The 16929-nt window shown below is 47.6% G+C and overlaps 1 protein-coding gene across 2 annotated transcripts in view; it reads right to left on the reverse strand.

The window, feature by feature from the left end:
- Positions 1–578: 578 nt before the first annotated feature.
- LOC118165703 (gamma-aminobutyric acid receptor subunit gamma-4) overlaps positions 579–16929 on the reverse strand; it is a 31751-nt gene continuing 15400 nt past the window's right edge. For both annotated transcript variants that reach the window (XM_035323930.1, XM_035323931.1), the window contains 6 exons: positions 10823–11043; positions 10137–10219; positions 8485–8622; positions 6967–7119; positions 5299–5501; positions 579–4663 (listed from right to left, as the gene is read on the reverse strand). In XM_035323930.1, the coding sequence (XP_035179821.1) occupies positions 4370–4663; positions 5299–5501; positions 6967–7119; positions 8485–8622; positions 10137–10219; positions 10823–11043 (1092 nt within the window). In that variant the 3' untranslated portion in view covers positions 579–4369. The remainder of the gene's footprint in view (positions 4664–5298; positions 5502–6966; positions 7120–8484; positions 8623–10136; positions 10220–10822; positions 11044–16929) is intronic.

Below are 16929 nucleotides of genomic sequence, written 5' to 3' on the forward strand. Positions count from 1 at the left end.
TCAGCACTCCCTTGCTGCAATTCACGTAAAAATAACACCTCCTGTTAGCACTCAAGAGGTGGAAAAAAAAAAAAAAGAATAAAAAAAAACACGTTAGAAGCACAATGATTTTATAGTTTGAGCACTGGCAGCAGCTCCTGGGCCTAATGGTTTCCATGACAATGGGGAGGCCCTGCCGCGGCCTGCTCCACGCGTGGGAGAAATTGTCCTGGGGATGGCAAAATGCACGCTGGCGTATCGGGAAAACTCCGGGCAGTCTGGCAGTGGTGTGGGGCAGGAAGGAAGCCAGAAAACAGAGCCTATCCCCATGCAGGCCCCTTGTGATGCTTTGTGTGTTAGGATGATTTTTGCTGTGGTGTTCTGGGGGGAGAGTTTTTCAATTAGCATCAACACTCCCTTGTCTTTGAAAATTCCCCAACTACCAACATTTTTCCCCACTTTATAGTAAGATTTTTTTTTTTTTTTTTTTTTCCCCGGGGAAATGAAAATATTAACCAGCTCCAGTAATCACAATGGGAGGGGGATGGGGGACAACTTGTATTCTCTTGTGGATAGACAGTATTGTTGGAGACAGATAATCCATACTGTTGTTTATTATCTATAATAAATAGCAACCCAAAAACTCAGTTAAGGATCAAGCCCTAGAGTACTAGGCCCTGTACAAACATACAATAAGAGAGTCCCTGCCCTGAAGAGCTTACAGTCTAAAAGTGGTCCCTTATCTGGTGTAATTTGGAGGAAAGGATAGGAATCAAAGACAGAGATATGAGAAATCAACATATTTTTTTTTTTTTCTGACTTATTTCATCTTCTAAACAAAAGCCATAAAACATAAATGCTGAGATAATCATTTCCAGTTCCCCTCATTAGACAGATGTTCTCGGGCTGTGTCCCCTGGAGCGAGCTAGTCATACTCTGGTGAAAAGGCAACATCTGTCCTGGTCCGAAAGATGCTACAATACCACAACCCACCCCACTGTGATGGCAGAAGCTACAGCATGCAGGGAAAGGCAGGTGGCTGATGCAGTTTTGGGAAGGGAGCGGTGGGGCTGGGCTCCTCCTGCCTGGCTGAGCAGGGCCACACATGGCTGCTGAGTGTCTCTGTGCCCTGAATTCCCTACAGCTGTTTTCAGAAGACTGGAGCTTTGCAAAGTAATTTCAAAAAATGGTGGATTTTTCTTTCTGTCTTTTCTTGGCTTTCCTTTTTTGAGATATTGTCGAAACTTAACAACATACTTGAATTCGTGCATGCCTTTATTTATTGAGCTATTTATGATGGGCACAGATTTCCCTAAGCCAAAAAGCCCCCTCCCTCCTCCTTCCCCAGCCTTAGTAATCAGCTTCCTTGTGCTCCAGCCCACGCTAGGCTATTTTCCTCTGTCAAAGCCTCCATCATTGGTTAAATTACCTAGGTGTGTGTTGGCTTTATCTTTTTTTGGGGGGTGAAATCTTACAATCTTTCAAGTCTACTTTGTCCAAGTCCCTGTCATCTTCTTAGGTCGCTTGTACACTGTGCTTCTCTCCTGACTCATTTTGTTAAAGGTCTAATTTCAATGTGCTGCTGCTCTCAAGGCTGAAGTCTTTCCTCTGGTGTCCATGATAATCATCTCCATCCATCAAGGCTCCCAAGTGCTCTGAGGCTCCAACGAATTGGAGATGTTTGGACTCTTTTGGACATGTACTTTGAATTTCACCTTCCAGCAGTCCCTTCTTGCATGTTACCTTTCCAGATTTTGCTGCCTGTGTTCACTGCAGCCTACATTGCCTGTACACCTTTTATGCCATCGTACTGTTAATGAGCATACTTGGCACAGGCCCTGGTGTACCGCCAGGGCGTCCCCTCCCACACACACACCAGCAGCTGCCTTCTGACATGTGGAGACACGCTTCACTCAGAGGCTGTCATGTGAGCCAATTTTAATCTAGGATGCTCTTTCCTTTTGGCTCCCCGCAGAGATCACAGGTCCCTGTCTAATCCAGCTCCCTGTCAGTGTACAGTTGAGTCATAGGAGGCTTTTCTATTGCCACATCTAATAGCACTTTGCTATCAGGAGTAGAACATCAACCCGCCTGGCTGGGAGTTGGCACTGTCACCCAGCAGCCCTCCTTGTCTGGAAGTTGTTTTGATTCTTTTCTTAGACTTCTCCCTCTCTGTGTCTCTCTCTCTAAAACATTAATTTCCTCTAATTAGAACCTCCTTAACAATTCTTTTTCCCCCTCTCCTCAGTTAATTTCCTCTAATTAGAACCTCCTTAATAATTCTTTTGCTAAATCAATTTCCTCAGTTAGAACCACCCGCCATAATTTCTTTCCATCCTTTCAAAAGCTGTCGGAGTAGCTAAGCAAATTATGCTTCTGGGTAACCTTTATCTCTTAGTTGGTATTTTAAAAGAACTGTAACAGGTTAGACAGGCACAATTTCCCCTTCCAGAGCTATGCTGGTCTGACCCCATTAGGTTATACTTAGTTGAGCGTTGTACTATTGTATACTTAATTAGGCACTCTAGCTGTTCCTCTGCAACCAGGTAAGACTGTATTTATGAATGAATTAAACATGACACTTCATTATTCAGATCAGATTTAACAGTGTCAAAATCCATCTTTAAAACAGATCAAATTGCTGTCTAAGAATACATAAAACCTCCTGCCCCTGTTAGATGTCCTGCAAGCCAGCCGTTCCTAACTTTTCTCTGCAGCCATGCCAGCTTTCTTCTCACGACAAGCCTTTTAAGTAGCAATTGTTTCTAATACGTGTGTTTTAAAAAGAATGTTTTTGTTTGTAATTTATACAGTAAGTAAATATTAATGTCACACTGCTTTTCACAATCATGCTGTGGGCCACGTCAGCAGTTGGTATCAATGGGGAGGCAGCTGATGTAAACATTATGGACCTTGGACCTGGATTTGCCTTTCCACATTATACAGTTTAAAAATACAGTTGAATCGGTATTTTGCATTTCCCTAGCCCTTCTCTTCGGGGTTGTTGATGAATCCTGTTGCAGTGGACAGGGTGCTGACAAGCAAATGAGACCACTAGGAACCAGCTCTTTCTGTCAGACCTTCCTGAGAACTACCACGTAAGACTTGCTCCCCTTCCTGACTTTGGGAAGAAAAGGGGTAGGACTTGGTAGCCCTCCCGGTGAAAGGAGCCATACAGTTTTATTGAAGTCTATCTTTTCTTTTAAATATATATATATATAAAAGATAATCTGAGCTGCAGGAACTCTCTCTCCCCACCACTAGTAGGTGCAGCACTACTGATAGTGTTCCTTTCTATAGTACTGCTTTCTCAGGTTAGCACCTATTATCATGCACAGATCTGATGGTTTCAACAAGTGTCCTTGTGAAAGAGAGCACTGCCCCTCCATGATGCATGGTAGAACAGGGCCCGGTTCACATGAGACAGGCCAAAGACAGCTACCACTCAATGGACTTATGAGACTGCTTTTGGTCTTCACAGCATAAGGAATTTTCTACATGTTTTGGCTATGCTGAACATAAGCTACATACCCCGTTCCAAGTCCTGACCACAAAGCAGAATACCACCATGGGCCCTGAAAAGTCTGCTCCAGTAAGTGGGATAGGCACTCCAAACTTACAAGATGCTTTTCACCACTGTCTGAAGAGAAATGCCTCACCGACTGGATGCCTTGGTTGCTGCTTGGTACAAGTACTGAAGCGATCCACGAGTAATACTCCACAGATATCCTCTGGGGAGCTGGTGGAGGCTTTCAGCTACTCCATCCATTCTTGTCTGTGCCACTGTCAGCTTTATGGGCAGGTTCAAAATATTTTCACCAAGCCCAGCCACCCTTTACTGTGGGAAAGCTGTATTGCTTTCACGTATCACCTTATCTCTTTCACCTTTCTCTCCTTCTGACCTAGAAGCCCCCAGGCAAGCCTCTAACACAAAGTCTATTCTGGTTGAGATGGTCCAGAAGTTGTAAAATCTGCTTTATTTCCTTTGCAGACTTAGCTATGCAGACAACTCGATTTATAATCATTTCCCATGATTTTTTGCAGTGGGAGTGGATGAAAAAATTAAACATTAAGGATTTAGTTCTTGACAAAATCCCTAATGTTTTGGGGAATAGAACTTTCTGGGCAATCTTACAAGGAGTAAAATGCTGGTGGTGCTGGAGAGAGGGTTTTTGGGAAGGAAAGATTATCTAAAAAGACAGGATTGTGTGCTAAAAAAAAAAAGCCGTCTGGTTCTTCTCAGAAGAGATGAGAGAGCAGGATGAAGGAATTCACCAGGTTGGATTGTTCAGAATGACAATCGACTAGATGGAAGAGACGCTGTTCTCTATGCTCCTTGAAAAGCCTGTCTTCTGGCTTCCAGTCCATTCCAGCTGAGAGCAAAAGACAGCTAGAGATAGAGATATGCAATCCAGTAGACAATGTTGAAGAGCAGGAAGGCAGTGGGGAAGAAGACACGGGAGTAGGAGTCCAGGCGGGAGATATGGATGCGGACCCTCCCCTCCCGCCACATCCCTGTCTGACAGTCCTCAATGCAGCAGAAGAACCTCTCACATTCCTTCCCTTCCAGGCACGGGGAGCCAGGGTCTTCATCTTCATCATCCTCTATCTCTGGGGGCCAGTGCATGATGTTGTTGATGTTGATGGCAGTGAAGGATGGCATCACCTGTGCGCCAGCAGGTGGCTGTAACAAAGAGAGATAAGTGGATTAAAGAAAAAGGAAATCACATTTTAGACACCCAAACCTATCCATCAGGCAATTGGTCAGTTCATAACACAGGCACAGTTCAATGGAGGGAGGTGACTGATCTCCCCCATCTCTGCACCTGGTTGTAGACAACCACCTTGGCATGCTGTGAAGCCTTGGCAGCTCCCTGGATGAATGCGAGCTTCTTCCCTGGCATCCTAGGGCATGGCTTTAGGCAGCAAAGAGCTATTTGCTCTGATTCCCCAGCTCTGCCACTGATAGTCAGCAAAGGGGCTGTTTGGTTTCAGTTGTGCTAGCCTTCATTCCTCTAATCTCAGCTGCCTCTGAAGGCAGAGCACACAGTGCAGATGTCTTCTGGTTGCTCTCACCTGCTGGGGGTACCTCCTTGTTTTATGGGCACCTCGGTGTTGTTTTTTTGTTGTTGTTTGTTTTTGTTTGTCTCACTTTCAGGTGCTCTGACCCAGCACACAGGTTGGTCTGAGGACTCTATGAACACAGCAGAGCCCACGCACTAAGCAACTTCAGCAGTTTCCAGTGCAGGCCCAGGAGGGATATTCCTAAATTATTTGGGGTTGTAACAATAACTAGCTCTGCTGGCCCCATCAACCTACCAGCCGGGCTTTCCTGCTGTTGTGCTCCAGTGGTTTCTTGTTTCCCACCAAGTAGTTGAGTGTAGCGTACTCCATGAGAGCTGCGAAGACGAAGATGAAGCACACAGAGACAAAGAGGTCCATGGCTGTGATGTAGGAAACACGGGGAAGGTGCTTGCGGGAGATAGTACTCAGAGTGGTCATTGTTAGCACAGTGGTAATACCTAAGAGGAAAAAGAGCTGGTTTGGGTAATGAAGAAGAGCACTTCTGTCTTCTGCATGCACCCAGTCCCCAGAATACCTCCACTTCCCTTCTCCTGTGCGAGAGAAATGCCTCTGGTTGTCTGGTCCCTTGTTTTGTTCTGCTTAGCCAGACTGTGGTCCTGCAGTGACCTCTGACCATGCTCCACTGTTTTTAGGATGTGGAGGAGCAGCAGCAACTCTTCCTGCACTCTACCACTCCTCTAAATCCACCTGCCACCCATTTCGGTGCTCACCCCTATGGCTCTGGGTAGGAACACAGCAAGAGCTTTCCATATTTTCCTGAGGTATTTGCATTAGCAGCTGCGATGTGACTTCCCATACATTTGAAATGCCAATGGAACTGGTCCTGTTTACATCTCCCTAATGCAGGCTGACGGGCTTCAAATGTGCCGGGGATCATTTATATAAAGTACAACAGGGGCTGCTGAGAGAATACATTACTCCTGATGTGTGGAGATCACTTCCCACAGAGAGGGCCTGCCTTCTGGGGGAGCCTGCCTCTGATTTTTGAGACGGGCACCACAGTGGTGTCTTTTTGCCTCTTGTTGTTCATTCCTTCCCCAGCCAAGGACCATGGCATACCTTCACCTCCACTGGAAACAATGCCCCAGTTCCTCTCCTGCCCTGTTCATGGACACAAAATGAATTGGTTTTGATGGGGAGGTGGGGAGGGCTGGTCAGAATGGATGGACTCTGAATAGCCCTGCCTGATGCTGACAGCCCCTCTCCCTCCCCGCAGAAGCCTGCAGGCAGGCTGGGAATACAACCTCCAATTAAAGGGAAAGTCAGCAGGGCTGGTGGGGAGGGCAGCGCTGGGAAGCAGAGCTTGCTGCAAAATTCAGATACAGCCAAAGCGCTTTAAAGATTTGTAAAGCCCTCTTTAGCTCCTATCAGAGCAGGATTCAATCAATATAAGCTTTATTCTACCTCAAAGAGCCACCGCAGATTGCAGAGAAAATTTAAGCAATAGGTAGATCTTCCTACCAGGCTTGCAGCTCCTGCCAGAGCTTGGGACTCTATGGATATGGCAGAGCAGCTTTGCTCATTACCTTATGACCTTCTTGTCACTGGACCTACTGAGCCCTCGGGAAGTCACGAGGAGACACAGAACACATGCATGTGTCAGGGGCCAGCATTGCAATGCCACAGCACACTCTTCCTTTTGGAGCATGAGAACACCACATTGGCAGCTTGGAAAAGGCCGTGTTCAGGTCTCAGATCAAGAAATGAGAGTCTTGTGCCATCCTGAAATAAGCCAGTAGTCCAAGCAAGCACAGCTAGGGATTCAGTTGAGCTTGAGAACATTGCTACAAACAGCTGGAGGAGTGGTTATTAAGCTGGATAATGCTGAAGTGTTTTAGGAGTTTCCATACTCCAACTCTGTCAGTCTGCTAGCCTTGAAGCATGCAAAAGTCTGTCTCTTACCCAGAGATGTCCTGGCTGGTGTAGAGTCTCTCTTGATCCAGAAGGAAACCCAGGAGAGAACAACAGTCAGGATGCAGGGAATATAGGTCTGAATGGCAAAATAACCCATACGTCTACTTAGGTCAAAAGAAACTGTCATCACCATGTACTCCCCTAGGAAAAAGTGACAGAGACATTGGAATCATAACACGTGGCTTCCTAAAACACAAGAATAAGAACGTTTCAGGAGTGGAGTGTTTCTGTGGCTACCTGCCTGGCAGGCTGGCTCTGTGCCTGCCTGACTTGCTGGCTTTGTGATCAGTTTAAGAGCTGATTTTGTTCTTGCCTAACTGTCTATGTGGCCACAAGGCTGCATTTGTACTGCGTTGCTGTGTATCCAAGCACACTGAACAGCACACCGTCTGGGAAAGTTTCAGGGAAGAAACTGAAGAGAGTATTCAACCTCAGCTGATCACTGCAAGGGCTTCCTTTTTTATAGAAAGCTATTTAGCTGTAACAGACTACATGGCCTGACTTGTCAACTAACTACCCGAGCTGCGACAAAGGAGACGTCCTTCAATCACTTCCATTGACTCTAGTTCTACCCTCGGAAAAGACATATGTTGCTACACATCCTAATTGCTCATTTGGCAACTTACAGCTGAGGTTCTTCCTCTTTTTCAGAGCCTCATAGTGTGTATTGAAAGGAAGCAACCCAACAGCTCTAGAGCTAAGATGGAGCTTGCAAGCAATTACCAAGAAACAGAATTACAAACATCAGACTAACACTAATGCATTCAAGACACTTTCACTGCACCACTCCTATTCTCAGTTTGTGCTGCCCAAGTTAAAGGCTGGCTGCCAGTGTTGGCAATGGCAACATTCTCTGGGCAGGAGAAACACCGCCTGAACTTGCTCCTTCAGAGGACTGAAAAATATAAGCCAAAATATGACCCCACCTGAACAAACCCAAAGAGGCTTTTCTCAGTAGTCTGTGGGAAGGAAAGGGGATGTGAGCTACTGTGAGGAGGAGCTGAAGGGCCCCCATCACCTCATTTCTTAACCCACACAACAGTGTTTCTGGCTCTTAAACTACAGTTCAGGTGTTTATCAGCCTCACACCACTTTACATAAGGAACGACAGGATTAAGACCTGCAAGCTCTGATTTCTCCATCCATGCTCCAACTACAGTCACCCAGGGATCTACAGAGCATGCACATAGTCCAGCTAGAGGGAATCTGAACTCCATCTCCTCTCCCTTCTGACCCTTTGATTAGGGATTCGTTCACACCAGCATTGTCACCCTACAGTTCACAGATGTCTGTAGTTCCGACCTACACCTGCTTCAGCTTCCCCTCACCTTTCATCTCCACTACTTCTGCTCCTTCTAGCAAAGGTCTGTCTTTTCATTCCTGTGCTCCTCTAACTGGGCTCTTGTGACCTCTCTTCCCACCCACGGAGCTCCCTGGTGACTCCTCTGCATCCCGCGAGGTCTCTGACACACTGCTGTTTCTGTCGGCTGTCTCCCTTTGCCTCACCTGCCCCAGTCCTGAGAACCTCCGAGGTGTTCCTCAGCCCCGTGAAGTCAAACTGGTAGAGCCTCCAGGTGCGCTGGTCAGAGACCTCAATGGAATAGCGCCGCCAGCGATAGACAATCTCCTCACGTGGGTAGCCGTCTGGGAAAAGGGACAAGGACACAGAGTACATTATAGAATCACGGAATAGAATCATTTAGGTTGGAAAAGACCTCTAAGATCTTAGAGTCCAACCATAAATCATGTGCCTCCATCCCCTACACCACCCTGATTACACAAGCACTTGCATCTCCTTCCAGATGCTTTGCTAACGTGAAGTTTCCAGGCAGGTGTTTCTGACACCCTCTGGTCAGATTACCTGAGGCATCCCCACATGCAACAGGAGCAGGGACTGCAGCTCCCTTTGGGGGGCACTTTGAGTCCTAGGGAAGGGTAAAGCAATGCTAGAAATGGAGTCTTTCTAAGGACTGCAGTGGTGGGAAGTCGACTCAGGTTGTGTAAAAGGACTCTGCCAGCCCGAGATCTTTAAGTGTTTTAGCATCCTGAGGCAGCAAGGGGCTGCCAGACCTCATGGCTACCCTTCCTTCCCAGGCACGAGTACACCAAGAACACAAAGCTGCCAACATGAGAAGAAGCATGGCTGGGTCTGCTACAACAGTCTCTGCACCTCTCACCCTGGGAGCTGATCTTTGTAAGGAGAAGAGGTAACACACCCTGGATTTCATCCATGGGGAAAGAGACCTGGCTCCTGCAGGCTGGAGCATGGCTTCTCCTGGCTCTGGCTTTCTTGGCAAAGACACGAGCCTACTGTCAGGCAGGGACCTCAACACCTACAAGAAAGCTCCTCAGAGGAGGGAAGGAGCACAGCTTGGCAGCTAACTAAAAGTGTGCTTCTAATTATCAAGAATGTATGGCGTGCACTGTTAATTAGCAAAGAATGAGGGGTGGCGAGAGATGCGGTGGTGTTATCTCCTCAGCATGCTGCCTCCCTCTGAAGCACCTCAGCGCCATGTGAGCTGCATCGCTTCGGTGGCAGGGGAAGTGGGAGCGGCCAAAACAGGGCCACCGTGACTAAATCAGATTTCCAGCCAACGCACGAAGGCAGGAATCTCTTGGTGCAGAAAGGCAAAATTACCAGTGGAGAGGTGCCAACATCAGCAGCCCTGTCTACTGACGAGAACGTACAAATGGGGACTGAGGGCGTGTGTGTGTGTGAGTACTCCTCCTTTTAATTGCCCTTGGTGCAGCATGTGGGCTTCTCTCTGAGGGTGGTGTCTCCCTTGGCCTGGAAAGCCAAGGAGAGCAGGAGAAGAGTGATGAGGCAATGCAGGACTTGTGTCGTTGGTCTTCCAGCTGAAGGGATATATCATGTTTAGGAGGTCAGAGCGACCAGAAGGTCAGTGAAATAAACATCTCCAACGGTCCGCCCTAGTTAAGAAGAAACTCAGAGGTCTGTGAATCTGCACCTGAATAACTGCTGGCCCCGGATTGTGGGGATGCTCCAGGAAATGGTGGGTAATGGCCTGGGAAGAGCGACATAGAGATCAGGTGAAAATGTAGCTAAAAGGGAAGATGGTTTCCTCTGAAGAGTTTTTTACTCTACTGAAATTTCTCTACTTGCCTTCTAAAACTATTTCTGAAATATGGATACTCACAGCTAGAGAAAACCAAAGGGCAGGAGTGAGTGTCCATTGGGAAATTCTGCAGCTGGAGCAGGCATTCAGCCTCGATCGTCAGCCTGAGAGAAAAGGAGAGAGAGGGAGAGGAAGGCTGAGATTTCGTGCTGGTGAAGGTGGTTTGATTTCAACACCGTAATGTGACAAAGGGATTCTCGCTTCCTTGAAAGAGAGACACTAATTTGTTGAAGATCAGTCTGTTTGCAGGAACATTTCAAAACAGCAGCAAAACAAAGCATATGTTTGGATATTTTCAAAGTGAGAAGACACATCTAATTTTCACATTCAAAAAGCCTTTTTGTTTAGTGAGCTTTTCAGATTCATTTATGAGAGTGGAAAGTTATGGGAACAAAAGCCAGAAGTGTATTATCGAACCAAAATAGCTGGACTGACCAACACAAACATTTAAAGGATTTTGGTTCGGGAAACCTGTGATACTTTGACTTCTTTATTGGCACAATACAGAAAAATAGTTTGATTTTTTGGGTGGGACCCTTTGTCTTGGGAAGAGGAGGCCCATTCTGTGAGCAGTACTACATGTGTGAGAACATCAGCACTGGGAGGCATCTCCACTACTCTGTCCCAGGACAGCTGGATCTCCTCTGCCCTGATCAGCTCCCTGGTCCCTCACCTCTGCAGCCAGCTAAGATGCCTGCTGCACCTACCTGAGCGTGTAGAGCACTTTGCCATCGTTCCAAATGCGGAGGAGCTGATTAGGAGTGGTTATCCAGTGGGAATCAGCCCGCTTGGAGTTCCTAAAAAAGGTGTCTGGGATCCAGATGCGGCTCACCATGTTGGTGTTCAGCGTGAGGGCCTTCAAGGTGCTGTTGAAACGGAGACGCCGGTCGTACCACGTCTGAGCAAAGAATATATCAATGGTGTATTCCTGTGGAGGAGAAGGAAAAACACACCTTTCTGAGAGGGACTCAGGAAAGGCAGGGCCCTGTCCCCTGGTCTGGAGGCCACTGGTTTGGAGTCACAGCCAGAGCATTTGCCTCTTGAATTCGGGAGCTGGTGTTGGCAACCACCGACAGCTTTCCTAGCTCACCCCTACCTCAGGGTTAGGACATGCACAGCACACTTACGCAGGCCCAAGCACTCTGATGGCTGGTGGGCTGAGCTGTAACATACTTGGCCTGACCAGACCATATGAACAAGGTCTTGGGCTTCCTCTTGCTAGATAACACAAGGAGAACACTCCTGAGCACAGGCACGGAGGGTCAGGGTGCACAGTGGCTGAACCCAGTCCTGTTAGGCTACACATCTCAAACATAGCCCAGGAAAGCTGCTTGCCAGCTTATCAGAGAAGATAAGATACAAAAGTTATCTGTTAGCATACAGCTCATCAGTGCTTCGTACATGTAGCAATAGTACAGGTGTACATAAACCTGGTGAAAATCAAACCTTTGAATACAGAACTTACAGTGTAATTCATTTATATAAAGAACTTACAGAACTTATAGTGTAAATCATTTCCATAAAAACCTGAGGCACTAAGGGTTCCTGGCCAGATACCCCTTGCTGAATATTAGAAAAGAAAGCTGGGGAGGAGCTGTTACAGACCCAGCTCTTTTTTTTTTGGTGCAACCAGTTCAAAATTTGCTTGAGTATTTTGCAGGCAGAAAAGAGAGTTTCCACCAGAACGAGAACCTTTGGTTTTGGTGAGAGGCAGGGTGTCTGAGCTCACCTAGGCTCACTGTCACTGGCTCACCAGCTCCCGTCTGGATTGGACTGGCACTGGTTCACATCATTAGCCCACTGTTCTGCTGCTTGTGGCCGCTGTGAGTCAATTTGCTCCTTACCCTCTTTTCCAGCCTGCCCGAGAAGGTGCTAATTAGTGCTGTGCAGGAGCATGTCTGGCACTCAGTGGCTGTCTGAACCAGACCCCCAAATCCAGGTCCACCAGCCCATACTAAAGGCTTTCACCTGCTTCTGCCAGATCCTCTCTGACTTGGACTTTGCTCCCTTTCACTCCTGTTAAATAACCATGACCACAGAGGCACTGTTTCCCCCTCTCCTGTGTGCAAAGACGAACAAAGCCTGACTTGCCATCTCCCTCCCACTCTCCTCGACCCTCTATTGATTTATCCCTGTGGAATTTTTATGACTGCAGCATGTCCTCCCTCCGCTGCCCTCACTGCTGGTTCAGAGCTGGCTTCCTCAAACGGTGCCATTAAAATAGATGTGGTGCTCTTAGGACGCTCCCTTGGACATCGTGTCCTGCTTGGGGGAGGCAGAGCAGGGCAGCACACGACTCCGGCTTCATTTTCCTCGCCCTCGTTCCACTGTCAGCCAACCGGTGATGAGTGATTGCTAACAGAAACATCCCTTGCATAGAAATGAGATCATAAGAAAAGAATATTTGCCATCAGGCGGTCAATTCACTCTCTAGGCCGACACTTCACCCTCGTTAGACAGAGGGATGAGCCAAGGTGATGGGGATGAGGTCCTAACGTAGCTCTAAATAGGGACAGATGCTGCACGTTAAGCTAAAGCATGATAAAAGTGACGGCATTGCCTCCACAAATGATACAAAACAGACATGAGGAGGCACAGCAGCCCCTTCAGAGGCAAAGAGCTAGGATAACAGCAGCCCTCAAAGCCAGGCGCACAAGCACATCCACCCTCTGAACACAGGAGGTGGGGAGAGCCCACTCCTGTATTTGAGTGCTCTGGGTTGTACTGAGTGCTACTTGGACATGGAGGCACATCTTAAGATGTGAAACAGTGAGATAGAGCCCACAGGTGGGCAAAGAAACACTGGCACAGCAGGGACAAGATCAGGTAGTGGGAGCCCAAGAAAATGACACTGAAGGTGAAATCTGACTTCATTCTGCATGGGGCCTTTTTCTTTTCCTTGCCAGCTGTTGGGGCCAAAATAACACAACATTTGACAAATTCTTCCCCACCCAGGCAAACCCTGTTTGAGCCAGTATAAGCTTACATCGCTCCTCCTCAGGAACACTTCTGGTGTAGGAGAAAGCAACCGCAACTGCAATGATAAATCCACCATCATTTTCACCTCTTAACTGGAACAACCTGTGAGAGCTCAATTCAGGGCTGGCTGCTCAGGTCAGAGGCCCTGCTGTGAAATTCAGTAGTCAGGTCTGGGATAACCGATGCTAAAGTCCTGGGAGAGCTGAGGGTCAGATATCCTAGGGTTTTAGCACTCGCTGTCAAACCCAGGCTTTCAGAAGGGATCAGCATTAAAGAGCTCCTCTTGTGCCATTGATAGCCCGCCTTTGCAAAAAGCGCAGCACACAAGTCATTCAGCTCCTCTGTAAAATCTGAACTGTTATTGTCACTGTCCTGTCGTTTGATCTAATTTTGGTGGCTGTTATAAGCACAGTTATACACGAGGAAGAACTTACTGGCTGAGGTAGGTGCCTTGCCTTTATGTGAGGAATCCTTTGGGAGATGTTGGTATTTACAAATGGATTTTCATTCAGAATTATCCGAGGCAAAATTTATACACACATGCCCTGGCCTTCGGGCATCTCACCAATAATTCCTTCTAGCTATTATTCATAATTCACTGCCTTCTCTGGATGGCCAGTCCTCTGACCCACGGATAATGTGCTTGCCATATTCCTCCTCTTTCCAAGGAGGCCTCTGTGGACACCTTGGGGACACCTCTGCAGTTGCACGAGGACCTTCTGATTTTAACTCCATGTTCTCTTCGGGTGACTTACATGGCTGGCTGCAAACTGCCCAAAGCACCAGCCCTGGACAACAAAAACAGTTAGGAGAGAGGCTTTTCCTTAGGAGGCTTTTCCTTTGCACAGATCCTGCCTCAGAGGTCTCACACACACTGTTTCGGTGAGATGCACTCCACAGAGCTACACACCCAGAAAGCAACCTGCTGCTCACCTAGGGACTTGAGGGCCGAATAATTGAGGGCTCAGCCCCTAAAACTTATAAAGTGCTGTTTCTTGAACTCCTGCACCTGCAGGTTCTCTCTGTCGCTGCTTCATTCTCAGGCATCAGAAGGAGACTTCTCTATACCTCAATTTCCCCATGTGGAAAAGGGATATTGTAAAAAACGCCCCCAACATTACCATACCATCTGCTGCGCGGCACATGGAGGCTGTTAACTTCTCTGTAACAGCACAGGCTTTTTAGTTCTTTCAACAGAAGGAACTAGAGAAAGAAGAGGGATCATTGTAAGAGTTAGGCTGTGCCATTTGCATCACGTGTGTAGTAGCATGCACATGTTGGCATGCATGCCATCTTACACCAAACTTCACTCATAAAATAATTACACAAATTGCCAGTAAGGCAAACACTGAAGACTGCCTACCCTGAATGCTATCACGTGAGTTTATCTAAAGCCAAAGAACACCCTGCAGCATCAGCATTGCTGGCTGTGTGGGCCTGGATCCAGCTCAGCCTTACAGCATGCCTTTGCTGGCTCCTGGGCACCCTCATCCCCTGGCACATCACTGATCAGTCCTTGTTCTCCTCATGTGGACGGCACAGATGCTGGTCGAAACCCAGTTCCAGAAAAAGGTAAAATTTCAAAAACATTCAATGAAAGAAATCTGTCCTGTAAAAAAGCATTTGGGGAAATAAGAAGTGTCACATAAAAACAGGAATATTTAATCTTGGAAAGAAATAAAAAGTCTAAGTGAAAAGCTATGGAATGTAATTGTGAAAAGTCATTTAAGAGAAAAACCTGACATTTTCATTCCCAGCAGTTCTACTGGGGATCAAGTCCCACCCTGCGTTCAGAGATGATGTGAGTTAGGGCCATCCAGTTTCAGACTAAGAGCTTCAACTCACAGGGTCAGCACGACACAACCTGAAATCCGCATTTTGTATTTTCAGGTTACCTTGTACACCAAATAAACACAGTTGTACAGTGCCAGAAGATCCCTGTGTTGTGTAATTTGCAAATGGCTCAAAGCAAGTTTGTGTGTGCAATCCAGCTGCCACCCCTAAAGAGTGCAATTCACGGGGTACAGAGGAATTGGCACCCCACTGTCCCTTTGTATTCATCTATGAGATCCTTCTGCTTTCATTAAGAGCTCAACTTTCTGACAAATGCCAAAGAGAACAGCCACAAGATGAAGACGTCTTCCTAAATAAGGATAAAATTAAGGATTTAAAGATTTATTTATTTGTTTTGCAACTTCACTTTCATTTAATAGCAACAAGAAAACCTCCAAATACAGGAGACAGAAATCTGGAAAGAGGTTCTTTCATTTTCCTGAGAGAAACCTTGGAAAAATCCTAAATAACAGCTAGGATGAGAGATTAATACCCTAGCCAGCCTCATTCTAGCTTTTATTGTTCTGATATTTTTCTCTATTCGTAGCGCCCAGTTTCCTCTGCACCTCCAAGCAAATCCCTGGCTGCAGTGCAATAAAGCAGGCTGCTTGCCTGGGAAGCATGCAAGTATTTTGGTGAGCTGATGTGAACCTGGTGGGTCTGTGCTGTCACTTGATAAAACACTTGCTAAACAAAGCAACTATTTTGTGTAAACCCCCCGGGATGCTGCAGTTCAGTGAAATCTCAGGAGTTATTGGAGGAGACCCAGGAATGGGGTATATTTCAAGGGCTGGTGGGTGTCCCTGCACAGCTCAAGGCAAGCGAGGAAGCTTCTCCTTCAGGCCAAACCTCCCCACCCACACAGCTTTGTGCAGGCGAGCTTTTTCCTCTCCACGACATCCCACGCATCCCTCCCCGCCTGCAAACAGATCTAACGGCACCTGGGCTGCTCGCCGCAGCCAGCTCCACGTCACGGGGAGCACACAAATGGTCTAGAGAAATGCTCCACGCCCCGAGAACTAAATAAAATAACCTTATTTCAGAAAACTCGTCGAATGTGGTGCACAACTTCTTGTCCACGCAGGGTGTGGGCAGACGCGTGCTGCTGGCAAGACACAAGCAGTGAGCGCAAAGTACATCTGCTAAGAGCACAGGTAATGCCTGCCACTGAGCTCTTCAGCAAGAGGCTGGACAGTGTCAGGCTTCTCTCAGTCCTGCCACTGACCCGCCAGAGAGGTAGGACGCCTCGCTCGTGGATGGGATGCCTCCCTTTCCCTGCTCTGGGCCAGGTGCTGCTCCTCAATGCCGGGTGTGCTGGAAAGGAAGGAATAAGCCTCCGGGGCAACAGGACTGTACAAACCTCAGCGTGCAGGGAGGCTGAGTTTTGTCTTCCCAACACAAAGAGCAGAAGAATGAGAGTCTAAGTTCCATTATGCCTGCAAGAGCCTCCTCCCTCCAAGTCACATCCCGGAGAGCTTTCTGACCGTGACGCCGTAGTGACTGGGGGAGCTCACAAGGACAAAAGGAGCAGAGCTCTGCTGATCTGTTTTCAAGGTGACACGCTGAACTTCCCATCTGTTTCACTTCTGCAGCAACACCAGCAGTGGTGTCCTTGTCTGAATGTCTTTCGCCTCTGCCCAGGGAATCTCAGTTGAGACAGTGTTCTTTTTATAATACCAACTTGCTGTTAAAAAACATCACCATGTCCTGCGCTCTTGCCAGGAGCCTTCAAACAGGACCTGCTGTACATGCTATGCTGCCGACTGCAAACTCCCCAGTCAGGGCTTGCTCACCCTTGGAGTCTCTGCAGATGGGAACCGGGCCGGGCTTTCAAACCCAAGTGCTGCCTTCTGAGATTTCTGCCTGCCAGGCCCCCCACACCTCTGCTCGTGCTGCTCCCCCCCACGCGCAAGCAGGGACAGCATTCCCAGTCACTGCTCGACACAGAGGGACCTACACTTTGAGACACGTAGCACAACTCCCTGTCCTGTTAATGCTTCCT

Source organism: Oxyura jamaicensis, chromosome 4 (assembly GCF_011077185.1).
Source record: "Oxyura jamaicensis isolate SHBP4307 breed ruddy duck chromosome 4, BPBGC_Ojam_1.0, whole genome shotgun sequence".
NCBI lineage: Eukaryota > Metazoa > Chordata > Aves > Anseriformes > Anatidae > Oxyura > Oxyura jamaicensis.